We start from the raw sequence: 26,959 nt of genomic DNA, 5'->3' as shown, positions 1-26,959 counted from the left end.
CAAGGGGCCTGTAACATAGAGAGATTTGTCTGGTCATGGATATCTTGCTTGACTGTTACTGTGTGTGTGTGTGTGTGTGTGTTAGTGTGTTTTTTTGTAAACTAAGCTAAGAGACCCTTAGCTGTGGTTCTACAAAACTGGCAAGGCTACAACTATAAGGAGGTGAGTGATGTACATTAAGATTAAGATTGGTTTTTGGCTCTTTAGCAGTTCTTCCCACTATGGAGTAAAGCCTATTCCTGTTTCCTTGAAGGTGCCAGGCAGCAGGCTTGGGGTGAGCAGAAATTGTACAAGACCCCTGCCTTCCATCTTCTACCAGTGGCTCCAAAGAGCTCCCATGCTTGTAGAAAACATGAACTTTGTTAAATCAGACCCGTGGTCCATCTAGTCCAACATACTGTTTCACACAGCAGCCAACCAGATGCCCTGGAGGGCCAACAAACAGGGTAGTGAGGCCAATGATGCTGCCCCCGATGCTGCACTGGTACTTAGAAGTTCACTTAATTCACCATAGTTAGTAGCTCTTGATGAACCTATCATTAGAGCTGCAAATCTCCAGGTGAGGTCTGGAGATCTCCTGGAATTATAGCTGATCCCCAGACTACAGGGATTAGTTCCCCTGGAGAAAATAGCTGTTTAGGAGGGTCAACTCCATGGCATTGTACCCTGCTGAGGTCCCTTCCCTTCTTACTCTCTCCAGACTCCACCCCAAATCTCCTGGAAGTTTTCGACTCTGACTTGGCTGCCCTATCATCTTCACATTAAATGTTTTTAATTGTAGCACTTTAGGCTTTTGAATTGCTTATTCAGGTTGCTTATTAATTTCTTATTAATTCCTAATTTTTTAAGTCTTTAGCTGTATTCAGATATCAGATACAAGCAGTGGCTAGGATCCAATGGATTTCCATGGCTGGACTGGAGAGTGATTTTCACTAATCCCCCCCCTCTTGCAGCAGATGTCAGACTCTCCCCTTATGCTGTTTCCAGGAGTCCTCTGTCCTTCAGGAGCAGCATTGGGGGGGCATTTGGGGGAGCAGGAAGGAGGAAGCTAGAAGCAAGAAAAGTTGCACCCCATGGACAGAAATAATCTATTGATTGATGCTTACAATTTTTGACAAGAAAGGAAGCCAGGAAGTTCTCAGCCTTACATACTCTGTTTCTTTGCACCACCATCCTCTAACATGCAACACTGATCCCGGCTGAAAATATTCTAACTTGAGCAAATTGAGCAATTGAACAACTCATGGTTTGTTTTTTGCCTGAAAATTAGGATTCTAAACGATGGTTGAATTCAGGTTAAGAATCTTGTTTTTTTTTAGGCAAGATAATAAATTGCAGTTAGTTCAAATGTCCATTCATATGCTCAATTCATAAGTTGTGGTTATTTCTAAAGAAGAAAGTGTTGAATATCTGACCAGCTTACAAGGGGAAGAAGTACCTGAGCCTGAGGATGCCCAAGTTCATTTTCGTCAAGAACATTCCATGGGAGTATGCCAAATGGAATTTAAAATGTAAAATTGTGTGATATTTATAAAACATTGTGGATTTGTTTCAGTGAATAGATAATTAGACCAATACAGGGAAGCAAAATGTAATTGCAGAGTTATTTAATGCATTGATACATTTTCTCCATCCTTAGAATTATTCGTTCTACATACAGATATACTTTGAAAGCCAATAGTGCTATTAATGCACTTTGAAATTTGTGTTTAACGTGTGTGCAAATCCAACACTGATATATGTTACAGTCCTGGGTCCTCCATTGGTGGCTCAGCCTACTGCTGATTCCCTATTGAGCAATTAAATATCTGTTTGTATTTTGTCTGCAAGTGGCCTCTTCAGTCTTGGGCACTCAGCTATGGGACGATTTCATTCCCATTAGGAGAGGGAGGGAAAAGGAGGTGTCAGTGAGGGAACAAGCATATTTTTTTTCTTTTGCTGTTTCCTTCCTGCCCCATAGCTGCTGCCTTTTGTTGCTGGGCATAAAAGCATCCCACTGCCAAATTTGCCTCGCCTTTGGGCCTTGAAAGTAGCGAATTCCCGTGGTCTAAACGCATGACCGTCCAAGGGCTGTGCATCGGACCCACCTTAGGCCCGAATTAAGCACAAAAAAAACAGGTTAAGCAATCCCTGTTTTCTAGCGATCTTTTCAGTGCTAAACTGCTACTTTTTAAAATTTCGCTACATTACCGGAACACCGGCGTGCGTGTAATCACATGATTAGCCCGCTACTAACCTCCTTTCGTTCAAGTTCCCAGCCCCGACAAACAGCTGAGCTGCGGGTGAGCTGGGCGGGGCAGGTGCGAGCCGCGCTGCTGGCTAGGAAGGGAAGTGACTTGACGGGGAAGGAGAGCTCCTTTTATGGACTTCCGGGGGGGAGGGCAGAGGGTGGAAGGCGCAGAGCTTCTCTGGCCTGAAGAGTATAAAAGACCAGAGGAGAGCTGTAGCCAGGTAGGAAGTAGGCTGCGACCCCCCCGACCAGCCCTGTAGGGGGGGTACTTAACACTGTCACGATAGTATACTGGAACGCTGGTGTCCCAAGAAAAAAAAAGGGGGAGAATCGGCCTTTGATTGGATAACCCCTCAGACAATCCTTGGGCAATGACACAGTGGTCACTCCCCTACTATCCCACATTATATGTGTGGCTCAAACGCACGGGGAGCCTCCAGCAGCTACTTGCTTTGGACTTATAGTGGGTGGGCTGGCGTCATGCGTTTGACTATCCAGTCTCGGATTAAAATATTGTGAGATAAGAGAGGAGCGAACCAAGAACATTCTGCCCATGCATTAATCCCCCTGGTGTTTATTGAATGGGTGGAAATGTAGTTTGGCCCAGAGGGCCTTAATGTCTTTCCTGAAGAACTAGGAACAAACAACAAGTGTTCTGACTCTCCAAAATACTCTAGCAGTTAACCATGCTTATTTTTTCTTTCAGACGCCCTGAAATCACTATAGTTGCAGCTGAGCCAATTAGGCCATCTACCTGGTTTCCAGGTGGAAATCATGTCTCTCGGCAAGGGCTAGTTTTCCCATCACCTCCCTCCCCAGGTTCCTGGAGAACAAATGCACTTGCTCCAGCTGAGGTGAGCAGTCACAAGGATTCCTACTTTTTGAGTGTGATTTTGATGCTTGCAGTGTAGTGATATCAATGGAATATCCAGATTAGTTTTCATCAGCACTAGGGACATAGAAGAGATTTGCCTTGATGGTTTTAAAAAATAATTTCAGACATGTCACATTTGTAAGTGTTTCTGAAGCACACAAGCCAGATGTACATTTTTGTTTTGCAGCCACCGTCATATGAACAGGTAATCAAAGAGATCGGTCAAGTGCAAGTCGGTACAACCAGTCACAACAATGCCGCTGGTACTGCTAATTCCAGATGTACTGCTACATCATCGACACAGACTGACTTTCCAGAGGAGATAATCAGCAGTTCGCCAGTAATTAATGTGAAAAGTAATCTGCATGCTCTTTGTGAATGTGAAACCACTCCAGGTACATCACTCTTAATTGTACTTAAATGTTGTTTCAAAACCATTTATATTTGGCATAAAAGTTCTTCCTTTATATAAGCATGTTACCTGGGTTTCTGTGATACTGGTTGCTGCTCAGCAACTCCAGTAACAGTTTCATTGTTGTCTAGGTTGAGTATTCTCAGCCGATCTAGCGTTGGGTTGTGTATTGAGTTCAAACTAGCACAGGGTTAGATCATCCAAGTTCCAGTCTTTTATTTTTGCAGCCGGTCCTGGGACTGCAGAAGGTTTCTGATAATATAGTTATTCCAACTTTGCTTTCCCTCCAAATCTGTAAACAGAAAGATGGGAAAATATAACTATGGGTATTTTATTTATTTATTTACAGGGGCACCAAGGCTGCTAACAATTTAAAACATATATGATGAAATTGTTTTTAAAACCATTAAAATCAAGCCCCGCCCAAACAAATGTCACTAAAACAATTACAAAACCGAGCTCAAATACATACAAAACAGAGTTTCCTTTCTCCCTTAGAAGCTCCTTGATTCATAAATCTTGAGCAGCATAATTCTACATCTATTGTTTAAGGAATACAAGGACTGAGATAAATTTTGCCACTGCCAATGTAACCTTAGGATCTCTGTCACTTAATAAATAGGGTATTAACTCACACAGAGAGATGCTAGTCCAGTCTGTTAGAAGAGGAATAATGTAACGTTTCTGTCTTAAGCCATAGAAAAGTGATCTCCTCCCGCCCCCCCCCCACTGCCCCACGGAATTTAATGTATTTTGATCTCTGAATGTGGGAAATATAAAAATGATGTACAATGATTTTTGTCAAAAGCCTGGTTCATAAATGTAATCAGTGCTTTAATTGTCATATGTAACGCAATCACACGGTGCCACTGTATATTGCAAACCATTTTGCAAAACTGTTCTTCATGTGTTTTAGTGACTTTGGGTACATCTGTGTATCTTATTTTTTGTGTTTGTTGCTTTAACATGATGGAAATTATCACAGCTGCATGGAGAGATGATTGCTGCAAACCTCTTTCCATGTCAGCTCCCGTCACGATTCTGGCAGTTTCATAACTGGTTATGTTTTAAGCAGCAGTCCCAGAATCACACTAGGTGAAGTAAATGAAACCACAGGGCCTGTGTCTGGTTAGGCTGGAATGATAGGTAACATAATTAAATGTGACTGCATTTTAACACATTGATTTCTCTTTTCTCAGCTGTACAAATTCCTCACAGGCCGCCTAGACCATTGTCCTCTCTACTGAACAACAATCCTTCCAAAAACGAGGACCTAGTTGTCTTGGAAGAGCAGACATGTCAGGAGAAACCTGATGCTGTCACATGCCCAGTGCCAAAACCAAGATCAAAAGGCAATCTGAAACCTGTTGGTAAAGAAACTCAAAATAATACAGAAGACAATCAGGAAGAAACAAGCCAGTCAAGGGAAACCTCCTCAATTCAGCTGGTAACTCTACTAGATGATAACTTATTGGATAGTCATGTGGTGATGAACGGAATGGATACAGATAAGAGCCAAAGCAGTATGGTATCACGCATCAAAGCTTTTGAAACACAGGCAAATACAGAAACTTCAGGACTAGCAAAGAAGCCAGAAATTTCTCCACGTTTATTAGCCCCCAAGCCTACAGTTAGTGTAAAAAAACCTGTGGTTGCTTCAAAGCCAGAAGCTATCAGAACTTCAGGTGAGTGGGATTCATGGACAGAAAGCAAATTTAAGCTTGCTTCCCAGGAAAGACACCTTCAGCCTCAGGAAGCTGGGAGCAACATTACAACCAAGCCCGAACTGCCAAAGAAACCCAAACCAGACACTGTAAAAAGCAGTAACAATGGGCCGCTTAATCCAGGGAGCAGATGGACTTCAGAGAACACTGAAGGACAGAAAAAATCCCCCGTTCCTACTCCCCGGCCTCTTGTACCCAAGAAGTCAGTATCTTTTGAAAGTCCTGCAGTTCCTCTTCTTCCACTGCAACCATCCAGTTCTGCTCCCAAACTCTCTGTAGCTGCCCAGTCAAATGCGTTCAGGTCTCTGGGGGAGCCAACTGCAAGCAGCCTCTCGGCACCTCCCCGGCAGAGCACGTCATCTAGGGAAGGAGATCTGATCAGCTTTGAGGATGTTTTACCATTTAACTCAGCTGGAGCTGTTCAAGAACTTACCCATTCAGAAGCAGGTAAGGTTAAAAACAAAGAGAGGAGTTTTTAAGCATGGTTACAATCGTGTATGTATATTTAAGGACTGTATGAAATCAAATTCATTTTTGGCCTGCATATTACACATTGGTGTATAATGTGCCAACAATAATTTATTAGTATGGTCACTGACCAGCAGAAAAAACTACAGGTACTACTGCTACTACAAATAATCTAAGCCTAAAAATTATATATTACATGTATGAATAAAATTTATATAGACATCATATAACTTGTTGTGACCCCCTTAATATTTTGAGTAATAAAGTACTTCTGTTACTCTTATCAGGGTATGACATATTTTAATAGCTGCAGCACAGAATCTAGCAGTCATGAGTGTAAACTGTGGTTTTTCATCAGGAGCTTCTTAGCTAGAAACTCATCAGTTGGTCAGGGAAAGTGTTAAGCAAAGGGGAAAGAACCCTTGTGCGGTGTATAATGTGGAATTAAATAAGCTTGCCATCTAGATTTCCAGTGGAACAACTGGATACATTGATCAGTAAAGTAACTTTGGTGGAGAAGTTCTGAAGCTCAGTTAAAGTACATGTTTTGCATGCCTCCCATTTTCACTGCCTGGCATCTCAGATAGCACATGCTGGAAAATTCTTTCTCTGACCTCCATCAGTTTGTCTGTGTAACAGAACTATTTTAAAGATTACTGGGAGGAAAGTGAGGTGATTTGAACATATAAGAAAAGCCACAGATAAATTGTTGCTAGTGACTTAAATTAGACTGCTCGGTCTTACAAGTGACTCAACAGAAGTGATTAATTGTATAAGAACTGGAGGCATTTGTGTGGTGCGAGGATATATATGTTTGTGCTAACTGAATTAGTGATAGTACATGTTGGTTGATGAGAGGACAAGACTTACAACACGTGGCTAAAGCAGCGATCATCTGTTCAGAGGGACAGTGCTAGGTTTACATTTTGTAACAGTGGAATTTGTGGAATTTGAAAAGCAATTATCACTTTCAAACTAATTGCATAGAGTTGGTGTGACTGGTTGTAGGGCAAAGTGTGTTTCGTGCTAATGTCCTGTAGCCTTTCAACACAAGTCTTGCTTACTATGATCCATGAAGAGTGGTGGAAACTGAATTATCAAGTTACCTCTGTACCCTTACATGGCTGGATAATTTGCGGAAACTGAGAAGAAACTGTTATGAGAGCTTTTCTTTTCTAAAATGAGTAAAATAATTCTTAAGGTAAGGTTTTTCACGCTCAAAATGTATAGCATGAAAAAGTTTAAGGACTCCTTTTTTCCAATGGAAAAAAAGGAAATTTTGAGGAGCACTAGAAAAAAATCTCTTGTGAAATATATCTTACTGAGTGAGGAAAAACCTTGTCTAACAAAGCATTTCACTCATTCCCAGTGTACAGCATGAAAAAGTCTGAGTTTCTCAATTGGAAATTTTGGGGAGCACTGAAAAAAAACTAGTACTATAGAAATACACAATATTTTCAATAATTTTTGTTTAAATATAATGATTTTGGCAACAATTAATAAGCTCTAATATGTTTAATTATAATACATTATTTAAAAAATTGAGATCCAAACTTGCTGGCAGTCCTACCTATATTTCAATTCCCCCCAAATTTTGGGGATTTCCCCCCTTAAATAAAAGGGGTATTGCGTCCTTCCCTTGGCTTCAAAATTTCTGAAAATTATACATTTCTACTCTGAACTTCATGGAATGGAAGTTGTTTTTCTTAAAGCAAATATGGCTTCCATACTCCTGCTATAGAACTTGCTGTAGCCAAATATTCAAATATGTGAAATTCAGTACCATACCACCTGTTTGCCATCCCTGCCTTCTGTCTCTACATTTCTTCAGTTTTGAACCTTCCTCCTGCCAGTGGCTCTCTAATCTGAGCACTGTGTGAAACTTTCCCCTAACTCTTTATTCTCTCTCTTAAGTCATATGTATGTTCCCACTATGCAACTATTCTGTCTCCTGGATCCCTTAACTTGTCTGTCGTCAAGTAGGTTTGCCAGCTTTTCAAATCTCAGCAACTGTGTGTGAGGAAGATCCCCATGGTGTGAAGTACTTAGAAAATTCTGTCTGTACATAAAGCAGGGTGCCCAGCAGAAAGCTCACTGAGCATTAGAATATCTTTTTACCCAATTTGGAGGCCAGAGGTTTAAACAATAACTGGTAGGGGAAGGAGGTCAGCAAGAGGAGGTAGAGCAACGGAGGGTGGAGCCTCTGACTGTCTCTTGAGAAGACAGCAGTCTAAACAGGCTAGTGCCTGTTACCTAGCTTTCTGGAACAACAGAGGTCTTTCCCAGCAGAAGCACTTGACTACTGCAGACAGTGATCTCAGCCTGAATTCAGGACTTGTTTTGTAGCTACGTGGCTGTCTAGCCTGACTCCATAAAGTAAGCCTGAACCAGCAGGGCAGGAAACTCAGGCAAGGGATTTTAAAAGGGTGGTGCACCTCTCCTTGCCTTCATACCTGTTCGCTTACTTTCCCCTCCCTATCTTCTTCGAACGACCTGCCCTAGGAAAACGTGGATCCACCTAATTGCTTGAAACTGTTGTCTGTTGAGCCTGGCAGCTTCTCTCTTCATTGACCTTCCTAGCCCTGCCATGGGAGGGAGGATTCTTTTAACTTGGCAAGGATTGTGTTTGAGGACTTAAGCATGCAAAGCATGTGCTGGGGCCACTGAGTAGTGACTTTCATCTCTGGTGGAATTCCTGAACATAAACATTGAATAATTTCTAATGTGTGCTTGTGCCAGCAAGTCACAACTGACCCTATGGTGAACTCAGCAAGGGGCTTTCAAGGCAAGGGAAACGCACAGGTGTTGTTGCCATTGCCTTCTTCTGCAGAACCTTTTATTTGGGTTTTCCTCACAGATTTTTATAACATTTCTTAGCAAGTACTCAGCTAGACAAAACCGTAGAAACCTGTAGGAGTGATGTTGGAAAACTTCGAACAAACATTTCCAGCACCATTCTGCTGTCAGAACTGACCCAGATCATTATGATAAGGAGTAATAAGAACTGGAGTCTTTTAAACACATTTACAATAAAAGGAATCATGGGACTCTACTGCCTCCTAGAGACAGAATACCATCGCCATAACAACATTTTGTGTCTGCATTTTGGGGTTTTCAAAGCAAATAACCCCACTCCTAAAAAGCCTATGTGTGTCCCTGTCCTTGGCAGATACATTGCATAACCAGGTTGCTTTCTGGATGATACACGTGTAAGCAGAGAGCCAGAATATGTCACTTTGTGCAAATAATTTGTGTAAATGCACAGTATGGGAAGGATCTCAAGTTCATCTAGATAGTGGTGCCAAAATAGAAATAGGTTGAATACTTTGCGACATGGTACAGGATACTCTCTGTTTTGTAGGACAAGTTTGCCAAGGGCCTTAATAGCTAAAGGAAGAGTGGAAAAACTCTTTGAAGGAAAATTCCACTTTGAACAATTGTAATAAAGAGAAATTATTGGCTTCATGCAGTTTATCTAGTCATTCCCTTCCATACAAAATGTTTGTTTATTTTACAAAATGTTTGTTTATTTTACAAAACCTTCCATTCTGCTTCCGTAAGGGCCATATAGGTGGCTAACGAATCAAAACATATATAATAATGTACGTACTCTTTTGGAGACAAGGGAAGGAGCTTCCAGCCTTCAGAATCCACAAAAATGTATCAAATTATTCCATACAATAAGCAAAGAAGTTTAAGGGATACTGATGATCCCCTTGCAGATTTGATTTCTGGGATGGAGAATAATTTGCCGCTGAGGTCACAAACCTTTTATAATTAAAGAGCAAACTACGTCAAAATTCAGAGCAATAGATCAACAAAGAGCCAGTATAAGAGAACTCATTTTCATTGCTGAAAATATACTTGGTATTGTCGAAGGCTTTCACGGTCAGAGTTCATTGGTTCTCGTAGGTTATCCGGGCTGTGTAACCGTGGTCTTGGTATTTTCTTTCCTGACGTTTCGCCAGCAGCTGTGGCCGGCATCTTCAGAGGAGTAACACTGAAGAGAGACACTGTCCTTCAGTGTTACTCCTCTGAAGATGCCGGCCACAGCTGCTGGCGAAACGTCAGGAAAGAAAATACCAAGACCATGGTTACACAGCCCGGATAACCTACGAGAACCAATACTTGGTATTATTCATAATTGGCATGTTGATTAATAATCCAGAGAGTTTCCATAGCCCAAGAGCTAGTTGTTGCAAGTCCTTTATTAGGTAGTTGTATACACAAGGTCTCACAATAAGTAGCAAATAATCACAGGAGCACCTTGCACGACTGTTTCAGTGCAAGAGCATAAATCTGTGCATAGTTTGCTCTTTAATGGCAACTCTTTACCTCTATCATTTTCCTTTCTGTAAAGCATTTCTAAGAATACAATATTTTCCTGCTGTTCTATTTAAACACTGGTTTTGTCTCTCCAATACAACTTTATTTAAAGATTTCATAGTCTTTTTTTTGTTTCTAGATCCCTGATTTAGTGAGTGTATTAACAATTTTGCTGGCACATTTTTATGCATCATGATCAAAGTGTCCCTCAACTACTGTTTAAACAACATCCAACTGTTGTAGATTATCAAGTTTGTTTAACAAAGCAGTTTAGCAGTTTCCAGTGCCTGTTAAGTGGTAGGAATTCACTTGCAAAGGAATGTCCCAAATATGTAGTTTAAAGTAATAATGAAGAGCCCCATGGTGCAGAGTGGTAAGCTGCAGTACTGCAGTCCAAGTTCTGCTCATGACCTGAGTTTGATCCCGACGGAAGTTGGTTTCAGGTAGCCGGCTCAGGGTTGACTCAGCCTTCCATCCTTCCGAGGTCGGTAAAATGAGTACCCAGCTTGCTGGGGGTAATGGGAAGATGACTGGGGAAGGCACTGGCAAACCACCCCGTAAACAAAGTCTGCCTAGGAAATGTCAGGATGTGACGTTACCCCATGGGCTAGAAATGACCTGGTACTTGCACAGGGGACCTTTACCTTTTTAAAGTAATAATGAGGTCACAAGTATTAAATGTGAGATGAGAGGAAAATTATTTCCCCCCCATGTACTTCATTTAGCTTTATACAACACAAATGATTAGTTCAGTGGTGGTGGTAGAAAGTGCCGTCAAGGCAAGACACTTTCAGAAGTGGTTTGACGTTGCCTGCCATCACATAGGCTGAGAGAGTGCTGAGAGAACTGTGACTGGCCCAGGGTCGCCCAGCAGGCTTCGTGTGGAAGAGTGGGGAATCGAACCCTATTCTCTAGATTAGAGTCCGTCGCTCTTAACCACTACACCACGCTGGCTCTCATAGTTCAGTAGGACTATCTATAAAATGCATTGTGCTGTATTGAAATGTAAGTAATGGAGAGAGATTATGGGTTAGCAGCATCTTTTTCATCTAAGGACGTTGATGGGTAGATCAGTGGAAATGGGCAAGTAGCTGACCTACATAGATCTGCAGAAGCCTCCTGTATGTGCAAACAAGATTTGTAATCCTGGTGAAACATTGACTATTCCCATGATTATGCTGTTATAGCTGAGTGCATTATGTTGTGAGTAATTCTTCCTTGATTACAGCAGAGGTTGCATAATTTGTATCTTCAGTTCTCCACTACTATGATTTGTCAATAAAGCATTGATTTAGTTCAAAGGGAAATGCATAGAATAAATCACACTTTCAGCAGACATTCAAGAACAAAGGATAAAGTGTCTGGTACCCTAAATGAGGTTTTACAGTCAACAGCTACAAAATGAATGTTCAGTAGAGGTATTTTCCACATTTCTGTTATATAGATTTTGTCCTTCCTACAACAAGCAGTGTTTCCTATAATTTATATATCTAATTTTCAGATGTGCTCCCTGCCTGTGGATACTTAAATCCGCAGGTAAGGGGCACATTCATCCTAAACAGATGTTTTTTCAGACCTAGGGGACCCCTTAGGACTGCAAAAAAAATCTGACATTTTTTTTAAAATGGGGGCAAATCCCCCCATAAGTGCAGAGAACACACTCCAAGCTGATGGTGGCAGCTCCCAGTGGGGGCCTCGGCACTCCTGCCTGCCGCCAAGAGGGAAGGTTGGGAGGAAGGCTCAGAGCGCTTGCCTGGTGAGAGAACGAGGCACGCTGTTGAGAGAAAGAGAGAGAAGGAGGGTTGGATGGAAGTCTTGGCATGCTGAGGGGAGTGGAGGGAGGGGGAGCCTTTGCCCACCTATATGCACAAGTTTCTTGCGGGTGTCCACTTGTGGATATATAATATACAACATTATATCATATAATTTATCTTTAATAAATGTGTGTATCTTGAATTGAAGAAAATAAAATGCTGGATTTTGTATTTTCCTTAGATTTTGTAAATTTGCTCTCCAAAAATGAACCTGCAAAAGAACAGGTAATCCAACCAGCTGTTGTGCGGAAGCCTACTGTGATCAGAATCCCATCAAAAGCAGCAAAAGGTTGGTTCTTTTTAGTATGCTTGTTTTGTTACTCTTCAATTTTGAACCAAAATGGACAAATTCATTTTCTCAAGATTTGCTTTTGACACAGAGTTGAATCTAAAGTGGTCATTGAACACAACAGGGGTGGGGGTATGTAAATTCCATAGATTTCTTACTCCAATTGCAGCCTTGTATTTTTTCCAAGGGTACCTAGACAGGAGCAGCTTTTCAGAAAAGGGATGTGCACAAGGTTACAAGAGGAGGAAGAAAGCGAGAAGATCTGTTCATGAGCAGAGCTTCCCTTGTGATTCTCTGGATCTAACCCCTAGTCATTTCATTCATGTGCCACAGCAAAATGCCATTGCATAAAATTGCCTTGCTCCCAGATTTTTTTTTTTTAATTAGATAGTGAAATAGGATGTCTTAGGGAAAAGCAAGTGGAAATGACATCTGTCACTTTTAGCCATTACAGGTGTTAAAAAACCACCTTTTTTCATGTGGTTACAGCCCATTTACCCATGTTAAAAAAATATTCTTTCTAAACAAACCATTTTACCCTTTAAAACCTGCTTTTTAACAAAAAGGCAATTTTGAGGTCCCAAGTTGGCAACCCTGAAATAACTAAAGTTATCATGTGTTTAGACGAATAGAAACCTGTACATTAACGGTTCATTAAAATGTCCTCCAATCCACCATTGAAACGAAGATATTTTTAGATTTGAAATTTAGATGTTGAAGTTCTGAACTACAACTTCAGTGGTATAACTCTAAATTTGTGTAGTCCTTTTAGTTGAATAAATGTTGAGAATGGTTTCAGCAATCAGTTCAGGCTTGTTTTTGTAGATCCATCTCAGTTCTACAGTATGTAACTGCTTCACTGCTCAATGTTAGCGGAAATTTGTATGTGTCTCTGCAAAATTGACTGCCCTTGTCTTTCAACACAGGCCAACTTCCACAAGGATAGGGAATTACAGATAAGAGCCACAAGAGCAGTGTGTGTATGTGTTGCAGCATTCAAAATGTAATTATGATTTTTTTTCCTTTTTCCTGTTAGTTGGAAACTCTTAAATTAGACAGACTAACTTTCTCTTGTGGCAGGGACAGTACAGGTTATGGGTGTAGGAGCTTTCAGTGAGCATCCTGAGGAATCCATAAAGTGATGACAGATTTGCATTAACAACACTTTAAGGCTCGGGGAAATTGGCAAGGAGACTAATTTAGGCAGGGCAGAATCACTGAACTTTAAGGCTAGCCGATCTGGGAGGAGGGTAAACTGCTAGTCTCTCTTAGTGCAGCTTTTGATGTGCAGGAAGTGAAAGGTGAGTCACAGACATCACCTGTGCTGAGATCTGAGCCCAGTAGGGTTGCCCCGCAGCAGTTTTAAGGCTACCCACACTGGGATCTGGGAAGGAGATTATTAACTAGGTTTTGCTGCTACAGATCAGTGGTTTATTTATAATGTTGACCCTCGTTTATTCCAATACTGAGTCTTGTGTTTTCATTCTGGAATGCAAGAGCAGTTTGTGTATGTGTGGTCACATTCAAAATGTAATTACTTACCCTTAGGGTTGCCAGGTCCCTCTTTGCCACCGGCGGAAGGTATTTGGGGTGAAGCCTGAGGAAGGCGGGGTTTGGGGAAGGGAGGGACTTCATGCCATAGAATCCAATTGCCAAAGCAGCCATTTTGTCCAGGTAAGCTGATCTCTATTGGCTGAAAATCAGTTGTAATAGCACGAGATCTCCAGGTACCACCTGCAGGTTGGCAACCCTACTTACCCTCTCTTTCCATTTAATTAGAAACTTTTTATACCTAATTTCTTAACTTTGCCTTGCTAAATTATGGCAGGCAGAAGCTGTGGTGTGGTATTGATCTTCATAAAACTGTAGTAAAGATGTTCTTAAGGACGTAAGTCCCACACTGATGATATAGATTTAATAAGAGCTATATTCTTTTCTGCATAGTAAGATTATTGACTGAATCTGAAGACATTAGGTTTTCAATAATCAGAGTATTATCCCTTGGCTCATACCTTGGTATTACTGTACATGCAGCCCTTTATGTTCCTTGCTCCAGCCAGAAACAGAGCTTTTCTGTATGTTATAGAAAATTCATATAATTATACAACCCTAAAAACACACCAAATCCTTCCTTAGTTATTCTGCTGTGTCCAGGTTGTACACTGTATCCACAGTAGGTCCCAAGTTCTGAAAACACCCTTCCCCTGCACACGCAAAGTCATAAATATTGGAGAGAGCCATATTAATATATTGCTCCTTAAATAACAAAGGGTGTCATGGCGTCCCGAAATCTAATTATTTAGACTTTTGTGGTTAGGTGCATAAAACATTGCCCTCAGTTTTTAGGTAGGTATAAAATTTTACACATACAGGTAGTAGTAGAATGGCAGAGATGTTATTCCAAAGCAAATAAAGGCCGTCTAGTAATCCAAGCTGTGTTGCATTACTATGGGAAACACTAATAACATAAAATCTAGTCAAAGTGTGTGTAGACCATTCCCAGCTGGTAATGAATCCACAAAGCAAGATCATTCATTTTTGTAATGCATTTACTTGCTTCTGTCTTTTCTGCACACCCACTCCCTTTTATCTCTCCCCATCTTCAGCTACATTTATTATTTACTTGCTTCATTTATACCCTACCTTTCTTCACAATGGGGATCCAAAGCAGCTTACATCATTCTCTTCTCCTCCATTTTATCCTCATAATAATCAATGTGTATCGCTATTCCACGGTCACCCAACAAGCATCTACGACAGAATGGGGATTCAAGACCTGGGTTTCCCCAATCCTAGTGTGAAACTGTAACCATAACACCCACTGGCATTTGTGAGGCAACTGCTGTTGAATAGTAGCAAGCAGCTGGGCCTGGGTCGGGCATGCTAGTGACATAGTAGCAAGTCACCCTGTAGTTGTTGGTGGCCCTGGCCCCAATGAGTTCTCCCTCAAAGACCAAAACAGCGCTGGAAAGGGTCCTGCCCTTTCCTGCCCTCTGCCTTCTCCTGACAAAAACCAAGGCTTGAAAGCTGTCAGTGCTTGCCTCCCTGCCGTTTAACACACACTGAGAGGAACAACAGCTCGGTAAACTTGATAAGGAAACCAATTCTGTCATCTTTTCTTGAAGTGATGAGTCCCTGCCACCCCTTTCTAGAAAACTGAATAGCCTCTGTTTTCACAGTTGACAGAGAAGAGCTCATCTTCTGTCCTTATAAAGGACTCGCAGACCCACAGGGGCACCCTTGAGGACTGACAGGGATTCCCAGGCCTCAGATTGCAAAACAGTGGTACAATCCATATAAAGTAACATAACTATGTATCGTGGCTTTAAACATCTGAGACTATTATTATCAGGACCTTGTTCATGCCCACTGTCTAGGACTTAGCTAATATGATGGGACATGTGTGTCATCGCATTTATGCATACATTTTTATAATTTTCAATTAGATTGTGTAAATTAGCTCTTTCTCTTTCCCTAAACAGTCCTGTATTGTTGTGTTTCCTTCCCTTTTCTAGTTTAAAAGAGAAGAAAATATTATTTCTAAAAGTTTGCAGTACTGATTTTCTAAAGGAAATCAAACCACTGTGTCAAGAACTGAAAACTCTGCTTAACTAAATCTCAGATGTTCTTTTTAAATCACAAGTATGCACTAAGAGGATTTTTTTAATGCAATTTAAGCTTGTATAAGCCTTTGCACACGTGCTCACAGATACAGGATTTGTTCATAAAATCACTGTCTTTATTATATTATGAATTAATGTTCCTAAGAGTTCTCTACCCAGATCTCCAGGGAAGAGATATTTTAAGATGCCTTCTCTCATGATATTATTCCATGTAGTAAGTGGATCCTTAGGGACAGGCAAATATACTCCAATAGAATGGTGCCTCCATTATCTGGGTATTTTAGAATGCCTTTTAAATAATACTGCATTCATTAATATTAAGGTTGTTGTAAGGAAATATGCGTAGGAGCCCAGTGGCGCAGAGTGGTAAGCTGCAATACTGCAGTCCAAGCTCTGCTCACGACGTGAGTTCGATCCCGACAGAAGTTGGTTTCAGATAGCCGGCTCAAGGTTGATCCTTCCGAGGTCGGTAAAATGAGTACCCAGTTTGCTAGGGGTAAAGAGAAGATGACTGGGAAGGCACTGGCAAACCACCCCGTAAACAAAGTCTGCCTAGGAAACGTTGGGATGTGACATCACCCCATGGGTCAGGAATGACCCGGTGCTTGCACAGGGGACCTTTACCTTTAAGGAAATATGCATCTTGTTTGCAAAAGACAATTTTAAATAAAGCTGACCAATATTTTAAACCAAGAAACAGGACATTTAGACTAGCACTGCTGTAGAATTCTGACCCATTCCAACGTGTGTTGGAAAGAGTATGAGTCCAGTAGAACCTTAAAGACTAACAAAATTTCTGGCAGGGTATGAGCTTTCCTGATCCACAGCTCGCTTCTTCAGATACCAGAAATTTTGTTAGTCTTTAAGGTGCTACTGGACTCCTACTCTTTCCTACTGCTAGTGACAGACTAACACGGCTACCCATCGTGATCTATGCATCCTTTTCCAGTATAACCTTAGTAAAGAGGACCAAAGCTTGCATACTTGACTTCTTGGCTTTATTTCAGTGTTCTTCAGCATTTTTTGTTGTTCCTAATTATAGATGAGCCTAGTAAGATAAAGGATTTGTGCTTGCCAAGATGTGCTGAGATTTTATTTGATCAATAATATCCATTGATACCTTACTACCTCTGCAATCTACATTGTGACATTTACAAATTACTAATATTTTTTATTCCAGCTTTAAATGAAGCTTCAGAATGTCCTCCACCGCTTCCTATTGAGAAGCCTATTGGAAACATATTAAGTATATCAACTGGAAAGCCCAATAACGTCAAAACAACAAAAAAGGTGGTACATTTATTTAAAATTAAAGTGTATAAGATGTAATATTTAAGTTTGTATTTTAAATCACAGCTTTAAACTATTTGGATTCATTTTCTTGAGCAGTCTGGTTATTCTAGATTCCCTGCCTGGGATACCATAATGTGTCGTGTGAGAGTTGTTAATGTAGCGCAACAAAAAATTAAAGGCTTCTTGGCAGAATTACCTTTTCCCACCAGACCTGTGTTAAGAGGATAAGAGGCCATAAGAGTTCTATAAATCATGAAGGGATACAACTAGTACCCTGATTGTGGGTGACAATTTTGAACTCCAAGAAGCCTTTAATTTTTTTTTTTGTGCTACATTAGCAAATCTCTCTTATTGAGGCTAGCCCATTTAGCCACAGAGGTGCTGCTGTTGGAGAAGGCTGCCCCTGATTTCCTAGAGAGTACGGTTGCCAGGTCCCTCTTCCCCACCGGCGGGAGGTTTTTGGGGCACATGGACACATGCAGCTGCCTTATACTGAATCAGACCCTTGGTCCATCAAAGTTGGTATTGTCTACTCAGACCGGCAGCGGCTCTCCAGGGTCTCAGGCAGAGGTCTCTCACATCACCTACCTGCCTAGTCCCTTTAACTGGAGATGCCGGGGATTGAACCTGGGACCTTCTGCACACCAAGCGGATGCTCTACCACTGAGCCACAGCCCCTGAGGAGGGAGGGGTTTGGGGAGGGGAGGGACTTCAATGCCATAGAGTTCAATTGCCAAAGCGGCCATTTTTCTCCAGGTGATCTGATCTCTATCGCCTGGAGATCAATTGAATTAGCAGGACATCTCCTGCTACTACCTGGCAGTTGGCAACCCTACTAGAGAGTCTAAAAGTAAAGTATTTCTGGTGTAATAGTGATGTAAGCCTCTACTTCTGATTCGGTGGGGGGGATTGAATGTGTTAGCAATCAGTTTGAGAGCAAGGGAACAAATTAGTTCTCTGTGCCAGAAAACACATTAATTAGTGTTATCATTTGTAGTTTCTATGTTTTTAGTGGTTACAGCTGTTTACATTAATTTTCAAAGCTCTGCAAAGAACATTTTCTAGCATGAATTAAATGAATTTTCCATTCACCCTTTGAAAACGTATCTTATTTCTCTAGAGCACTGGTTCCCAACCGGGGGTCCGTGGACCCCCAGGGGTCCGCGAGAACTAAATTAAGGTCCGCGAAACAAAGTTATAAACCCATAATAAATGAATATTTTTAATTAAAAGTTCTCTAGTATAAAAATAGATATTCAAATATTATTCTACGTTTAATGTTTAACTAAGAGTTATGATTAAAGTTTATTTTCAAATACTCTGAATTTTTATTTTGAACCTTGGGGTCCCTGCACCGAACAAAAAAGTCCTTGTGGTCCCTGGTCAAAAAAAGGTTGGGAACCACTGCTCTAGAGGGATTGAAACTCCAGTCATTTCTACAACAGGGAAGAGTTTGACACTAGATTTTCTTCAGACACATTGGGCCCTCTAAACAGCAGTCAACAGGCTTTCCCTGCATATTCTTCTGCTGGGAAAAAGCAATATTCTGAAATGTTTGCCCCATCTCATTTATTTATTTATTTATTATTTCCATTTGTTACCCTGCTCTTTCCGGCCAAAGCCAGGCTCAGAGCGGCTTACAGAATATAAAAGTCATATTAATCAATAAAAGCATTAAAACTTTTTAAAATAGCTCTATAAAATCATAATCATTATACTAATTTACCTAGGCGCCTCTAACATACGAGTCACAATACGACAACCCAGCTAGGCGAGCAGATGGAAGGCACCAGATGGAATAAAAGGTGTTAACCACAATGGGAAGGTTAGGGAGGCCAGTCTTTATATATAGGAACCGTAGCTGGCCTCAATCATGAGCCTGGCAGAATGGCTTTGTTTTACAGGCCCTGCAGAACTCTTTGAGCTTTAAAGGTAATAACCTGCACCTTGAATCTGACCCGATATTCCCGCTGGAGCCAGTGCAGCTGTTTAGGTACTGGCGTGATATGAGCCCACGACGAGGACCCAGTAAGCAGCCTTGGTGCGGCATTTTGTACCAGCTGGAGTTTTCGAGTCAGCCTCAAGGGCAACCCTACATAGAGCGAGTTAACAGTAGTCTAGCCTGGAGATGACCGTCGCATGGATCACTGTAGCCAAGTCGGGGCGGGAGAGTTAAGACACCAACTGCCGGGCCTGGCAGAGATGGAAAAAAGCCGACTGGGCCGCAGCTGTGACCTGGGCCTCCATAGATAAGGAGGCATCCAAGGTCACACCCACCTCTTCCCCTAGTGTCACTCTCTGTCCCCGACCATGGAGAAAAGAGCTCAGCCCTTGAAGGGCTAAGCCCCAGATCCCAATGTCGGTGCTAGTAACCCAGGAGCAAAACAGTATTTCTTCTTGCCAGTAAAAGTATTCTTTCGGAAAGATTTTTTGAAGGAAATAATGAAAATACAGTGAAATAAATTAATTAATTTTTAGAATGCTAATGTCATAGACATTAATTAAAATGGTGACTAGAACAGTGGTGCTAATATAACTACCAAAGAATTTACATGAAATAATGTAGAATGTTGTAGTCGGTGTTCTTTAGTGGCTTTTAAAAAGATTCTGAGAGCAGTGTGCCAAGCACTGCTGCTATACAGGTCCCATTTGTTTCCTTGGACTGTGGAAATGAGTGAAAATTGTGCAGCCGTACTGGTAGATTGCACCTCAGACGTGCAGAGTTTGGAACCTGGCCACTGAAAATGGGTCTTTACCAAGTATTCAGGTAGTTGTTGTGGGAACATGACCTTTCATTTAATATTTATATTTAGAAAAACACCTGGGCAGTTAGTTATTTCCCCCCCATGCAGACCCAGAAAGATGGATGATGGCAGATCTGTCCAAAGTACGGCAGTTTGTACTTCTCTGAAAGAATAACATATGTAATAATATATTTGTAAACCTCCTTAGAGCCTACGCCAAATTTTTGTCGTGAATCTAGAAGGTTCAAGGCCCACCTATGCAACCAGCCACTGTCCTTTGGCAATTAATTGTCTTGGTTCCCTCTCTGTTAAAATAACAGTAACCTGCCTCCTGTGTTTTTTGTGAGGGCAAATGAGAAAATTTAAATATTTATACTATAATCACAAAAGACCGGGACAAAAAAAAGAAAGAAAAGAATAATGCCTTTATCTGGCACTGAAAAAACATCAAGTGCCACACAACGCATACATTTGAGAAAGGATATTCCTTAAATTCAGGGGCCACAACAGAGGCCCTTTCCCTTGGGACCACCCACCTTCATTCGGTGGGGACAGACAGTCCTTTAGATATTTTAGTTCCAAACCATTTAGAGCTTTAAAGGTGATAACGGGCACCAAGAATTGGCAGCCAGTATAGTACTTTAAGAACTGGTGAGATATATTGCAAGTAAGCCAACACTGGCTATAATTTCATTGCCATGTTTTGTACTAATTGAAACTTCCAAAGTTAGTACCACAAAGAGCATTATAGAAATGTATAATTACTAACTGAGGTGAGTGCATGAATAACTGTGGCCAATTCCTTAAAGTCCTTTGCAAGTATTAAGTACTATGTACAATAGTATGGATTCTCTAATGGGAGTAAAATAACTGTAGCTACCCTGAGAACCAAAATGTCTATACCTTCTTGACTTAAATTTTCCTTTGATTAATCATTATGAATTTTTATTGTGTTTTTCAAGTGATAATACAACATTTTATGCATTCATAGGAATCTGAGTGTTCTAGTTTGACGCAGTCATCTAAGAATGAACCCACAATGCCCCCAAGGTGAGTAAAATATTATGACCAAAAATATCACTGCTGAACTGTTAAGAGCTGGGGGAACTTTTAAAAAGGTATTAATTCTACCACCACCATAGAATTTATAACTGCCTTGAGCTGATATGGAGAAATGGGCTAAATATTTTAATTAAATAAAGACATTCTTTGCAGGTCTCAGTTATCACAATCCCTGATCAAACATGTGCGTGTTTACACCTATCTCTTCATAAAGCAGTAGTGCACCTCACATTAATGCTAATGATAAAATACTTCTGTACTGTTGGCATCACTACTTTAATAGGGTACAAATTGCTGTTCTGTTGTGCTTTGTACCCCTGCCCCCCATATTTCCTTGAATTGTGTAAGAGAGTGTGAGACGATGTCTTTGAGGACACTGTCTCCAACTATATCTGCTTAGGATGACAAGGAAGTTATACATTGTCTCTTTCAAGCAAAACACAGAAAACAGTGACCTTCTGGCACTTACTTAACACGAAATAAACAACTATCAAGGTGTAAATCATAGAAGAATAGTAAATTCAGCAATAAAGTATAATGAGAAATGGCATGTATGAAGCTGCTTCCAGTGTTACTCTGATACAGGGGTCCCCAACCTTTTTGATGTTGGGCACCTTTAGAATCCTGACCCAAGATGGTTGGGTGCAACCACAAAACAGATGCTGCAGGAGGAGGAGACAACCACAAAATGTCAGGGAGTGAGGTCACACATAATTCTAATGGTAACTCTTCAACATTTCAGGCAGAAGTTCTGCTCAACAGGATGCCTTTTTAAATGACCGTATGGTTTTAAAATAATTTCTTGTTTACATACCACTTATCTTCAGTCACTCAGTAAAGATCTTTGTGCTGTGGTGGCACTGTTGCTAAAGCAATTTAAAACAAAACAAAAAACTGCACAGCCAATCAGAAGCCCTGCTGGGCAAAGCCCCACCTAGCCCTGCTCACTTGCAAAAAAACACTTGGCGAGAAGCATGAAAGATGTCAGCAGTTGTCATGTTTCTCAGAGGCGACACACTGGGGACTCCTACCCTGGTGGCTTTAGCTTCACAGCACAGCCCTCCTTTTTCAGGGCGTTGATTCATCCAAAGAGCTTTCCATGCAAAACAGTGTTCATATGATTCCATTTTCAAATAGTCACAGTAGCGCTAGTGTAACATGGGAGCTGTACCATAGGGAACCTTTTACAAAGTTGTATAGAACAGTGTTAAACCTTATAAACAGTAGTTTTACAGTAAATTGGAACTATGGTGCTGATCCTCTTAGACAGCTTACTCTGACTGTGGAACTGGATCAGTCCAGTCTAGCATATTAGAAATACAAACCCCTTTTTAAATTTTCAGTGGTTAAGAAGTGATGACAATAGGAGTAAGCTCTAGAGCATTGTTGCCGCAAGATTCAGCTCATCTCAAAGGAGATGATTCATCATTCCTGTTTACATAGGCGTGGCTTTTATTTTTTATTTTTGTATAAAAGCAGATATTTAATTGGTAATTTGCCAGGATGGAAAATTGCTTTTCCAGAGCGTTGTATGTAATTTTGATGTTTAATATGGGAGGGGTAATGTGTGAGGGATGGTTATTAGGTATAGAAAAAAACTTTACAGTATTTAGTGTAAAATAGATTTTAGCACGGCGTGTAATAGAATGAATATAATGGAACAAATTAAGTGCAAATATATTAAGGAGGTTCTGATTATAATAAAAGACGGTGCAAGATCTCTGCGCAAACCAGTTGAGTGAGGCAACTAGGAACTGGTATGCTAACAGTGAGATCAGTTTGTAGTGTAAATTGTGTTATCATTCTGTAACAGATGGTGTGGGAAATTATGAACTTTCCAATTCAGTATATGAGCTGGGACTCTGAGTCAAATTAATCTCTCTATGAAATGGACAGGAGACTAGGGACAAAGGTTATTATTACACAGGCTACTACTACACCTGGAGAGGGAGCTGGATTAGGATAGGACAAGCCAGGGATGCATGGGGGAGTAGAGCTGTGCACTATTCTTTTCGTGGTCTTACAAGGATATATGCAACACAAGTACACGGAGCTGTTAAAAGAAATGTAATATGCCCTACCTTCCTTCTTGCCCACAACATTAATCTTTGGTGAAGTAACCCTTTGTTAGGATGTTTAACGCCCAGCTTATACAGAGAGCACTTTGGAAAGAGAGGGGCAGTTTCAAGACTTACCATGTTCTGAGCTGCTAAAAAATGACCACATCTGTATAATTAGAGTTGGCCCAAGACTTTTTGTTGCTTGAGGCAAAAAAAAAAAACCCAAACCCTGCCTCAGGGTTTACATATAATAATTAAATTAAATAATTTGATGCCTTTTAATAGTGCTAGAAGTTGACTGCTTCACATTGTCTAATTGTGAGGCTGACTATACGTTTTTCTTCCAATTTCGATTACCCCGTTAAACAACAATAACACTTAGCATTTAGATAGTACTTTGAGTGTTCAAAGTGCATAAAATACTGAGGAAAAGCCGTCTGCACTTTCAAACATAATACAATGCAAAAGCAGGATGCTTTTTGGTATGAATACTGGTCTCCAAAGGTGTTTTTGCAGAGGCACCTGAATCACCTGTTTGGTCTACTGATTGAATAACTGAGCACTATGCAGGCATGTACAATAACCCTGCCAATAACCACTTGCTGTGACTTACTGCTGTTTTAACTGTTGCCCCACTAAAACACATCAGTAGAATTTTACTGACTGTTTTAGTAACCCGAAGAAAAGAAATTAAGAAGAGGCTGGATTGTTATTTGTTAGGGATGCTTTAGATTATCCTGCATTGTTCAGGGGGGTTGGACTGGATAGTCTGTAGGCCTCTTCCAACTTTTTAATTCTGTGATTCTAATTCTATGAAATGTTTTGGGGAAAGCACCTATTTGTTGTTAGTGCTTCTGTACTAAAATAAGTGGAAGTACAATTGTTAATGTTGTGTAAATATTTTTTTTCTAAACCCTGTTTATAATCTCCTAATGCTCTTTCCTGCTGGCTCAGCAAGCCGTTCACCTCAGCCAGCTTAGCCACTTTACATCCTTCACCATCGATAACTTCAAAGTGGTTTAATGATGGCTTGTTTAAGTGAAGTCTTTCTGCAGTAGCAGATTGTAATTGAAAATGGTCAGCAGAAATGGAATTCTCTATTCAAGAAATGCTACTGAGTAAGACCATATTGATTTCCCAGTTCCCTAAGTATCTGACGCTCTTGGGTTTTTTAGAAGCTTCCAGTAACCAAATTCTACATTATTTATCTACGTAACTGAATTAAATATGCTTTTCTTACATGACTCTAATTATTTTATTGCTTGATTAACTTCTAGGCCTGTTGAGGGGAAAATCATACCAGCTCGACCTCCTGCACCTAAGGGTGCCCCAGGAAGGCCGCCACCACCAAAGTCCACTAAAACGTCATCACAAACGGACAATTTTTGTCGCTCGTCATCCGACACAACCCTCCACAAAAAACACAGCATGTTTGGATTAGGAGTTAAAAGGGCAAAGAGTCAGATCAGTAAAAATCAAGATCCAGTATTACCCCCTCGGCCTAAACCAGGTCATCCTCTCTACAATAAATACATGGTGAGGAACAACAACAGTATACTGTGAACTGTAGAATAAAAATGTGTTTCATGAGGTGTGATGTTGAAAACCTTTGCAGTACACCGTACTGGGTAGGTAGATTGACTCCGTAAGAGGTAAATTTTAATGTGTAAATATTTATTTCTGATGTTCTCATTTAGTTATTTAGTAGATTTTGATGACATTTGATAGAAATCATTTGTTTGACTAAACTATGAATAATTTTTCTTAAGCTTCCTGTGCCCCATGGAATTGCCAAGGAAGATATTTCTTCCCAAACTACTGGAAGCTTTTCCTGCAAGGTAAAGCAGTTCTGGTTTTTGTGGGTGCTTATAGATATAGGAGCTGGGTACCCAAGGTTGGGTAGAATGAAAAATATAATTTATTAGAAGCGCTATGTCAAGATTAAAATTATTTTAAAACATTAAAATAGCACAATGGCATTCCCTAAGGCTGATATCTATAACCACATGCCAGACGCGTTTCGGCCTGTTTGGCCTTCATCAGTGGTCAGTTGAAACCCATATAAAGCCTGCACACATTTACAGAAATATATACATATACAAACAGTTTAAATCAAACCAGGCATGTATATAGGTTGTATAATATATTACCAATTACTCAAACATCTGGTAAGATTGACTTTAGTTGTAATGTTTGTGTGTAAAGTGCCTTCAAGTCTCAGCCGACTTATGGCGACCCCTTTTGGGGTTTTCATGGCAAGAGACTAACAGAGGTGGTTTGCCAGTGCCTTCCTCTGCACCGCAACCCTGGTATTCCTTGGTGGTCTCCCATCCAAATACTAACCAGGGCTGACCCTGCTCAGCTCCTGAGATCTGACGAGATCAGGCTAGCCTGAGCCATTACAGGGTTGTAATACTGGTTCCAAACTACTGGAAGCCTTTCCTGCAAGGTAAAGCAGATCTGGTTTTTGTGGGTGCTTATAGATATACACATGGATGTCGAATCATCTGCCATATCATGATTTTGTATTTTAAAGCGTGGTGATGCCCTTGTGCTTACGGACCATATTGACAGCAATTACATCGAATGCCAAAAGGGAGAAGAAACTGGCAAAGTACGGTTGTCCCAGGTGCAGATAGTAACACCCATGGATAAGAGTTCAAGAAGCAGACAGAGGGTATGTATTAATGTATATATCAAGGATTGCATATCAAAAATTGAACACACATACCTTAATATTAAATTTTATAGGACAGTCAATGCCTCCTTTCAAAATCACTTTCACCAGGACAAAACATAATTTGAGATTGCACTGAATATGTTGCAAGACAAAGGTTTTTTTTGCTGACATAAGTATGGAACTGTTAAGCATTTCATAAATTGGGAGCAATTTGATGATTGCTGACTCAGAAACGTACTAACAGGACTTACCTGTAATGTTAACCGTTAAAAGTATATATCTTGTGCTGAGTCTCCACTAGGAATCAGAACTGCTGATAGTATTATAGGATCTAAGAATTAGAAAACGTCCCAAATGTTCAAAAGCTTAGACAGACACTTATCTCATTTACCGTAACAAAGTAGCTGTGTGCAGTTTCCAGAGACTTGATTTTTTTCCCTGCTGATGTATGTACTATGCTGGTTTAAGACCATTGATTTTTGATGCGATAAGGCAGTATTAAATCAGGATTAGCAGAGAAAAGAATCAGGCCTGCATTTCTTTGAAATTTGCATTTAGAATCATAAATCAGTGAAAGATGTATTTAAATCTGTAGTGGCTGTTCTAAACAGAAAAGTAGCCTTCCCAGCAAAATATGAGAACATCAGGCATCATAATTTGCAAATCTGTTGTTTTTAAGGAGTCAAACAAGACGCAGAATGTCTCTGACACAAGTGCTCCTCATGCGATAGTGCGGCATGATTTTCTAGCAGGTGAGTGTGGATAAACAATAACCATGTAAATAAAGTTCTGAGTTCTTCTTCCTCTGGGGAACAAACTGTTGGAATCTGAATCACTTGCCAATCTATATCTTTCTGATTAAATTGCATACCAGGTGTAATAGGTCTTCTAAGACAATGGATTTAGTAGGGTGTAATTGCTTACGATTTCTTTGCTAGGCTGCAACTTGTTAGACATGGCAGCATTCTTGATGAGAGTAGTCTCTTCTCACTTAATTTTTTATCATACTCTGTGCAAGCAAGGTAAGCATGATTAAGGCTGTTTCTGCATGAGTACAGTAAAAAGGTAAAGGTCCCCTGTGCAAGCACCGGGTCATTCCTGACCCATGGGGTGACGTCACATCCCAACGTTTACTAGACAGACTTTGTAGGGGAGGGGGAGCCAGTGCCTTCCCCAGTCATCTTCCTTTTACCCCCAGCAAGCTGGGTACTCATTTTACCGACCTCGGAGGGATGGAAGGCTGAGTCAACCTTGAGCCGGCTACCTGAAACCAACTTCCATCAGGATCGAACTCAGGTCGTGAGCAGAGCTTGGACTGCAGTACTGCAGCTTACCACTCTGCATCATGGGGCTCCTGAGT

At 40.7% G+C, this 26,959-nt stretch overlaps 1 protein-coding gene across 1 annotated transcript in view; it reads left to right on the top strand.

Moving 5' to 3' along the window:
- SH3D19 (SH3 domain containing 19) overlaps positions 1-26,959 on the top strand; it is an 89,005-nt gene that overhangs the window by 45,445 nt on the left and 16,601 nt on the right. The window contains exons 5-13 of the mRNA XM_056855313.1: positions 2,937-3,084; positions 3,292-3,499; positions 4,716-5,687; positions 12,030-12,137; positions 16,941-17,050; positions 20,789-20,847; positions 24,197-24,455; positions 24,689-24,757; positions 26,279-26,351. Coding sequence (XP_056711291.1) covers positions 2,937-3,084; positions 3,292-3,499; positions 4,716-5,687; positions 12,030-12,137; positions 16,941-17,050; positions 20,789-20,847; positions 24,197-24,455; positions 24,689-24,757; positions 26,279-26,351 — 2,006 coding nt within the window. The remainder of the gene's footprint in view (positions 1-2,936; positions 3,085-3,291; positions 3,500-4,715; positions 5,688-12,029; positions 12,138-16,940; positions 17,051-20,788; positions 20,848-24,196; positions 24,456-24,688; positions 24,758-26,278; positions 26,352-26,959) is intronic.

This window comes from Euleptes europaea, chromosome 9 (genome assembly GCF_029931775.1).
Source record: "Euleptes europaea isolate rEulEur1 chromosome 9, rEulEur1.hap1, whole genome shotgun sequence".
In the NCBI taxonomy this organism is placed as follows: Eukaryota; Metazoa; Chordata; class Lepidosauria; order Squamata; family Sphaerodactylidae; genus Euleptes; species Euleptes europaea.
The sequence above is the reverse complement of the archived record's forward strand: the minus strand, read 5'-3'. Positions and strand labels throughout refer to the sequence as shown.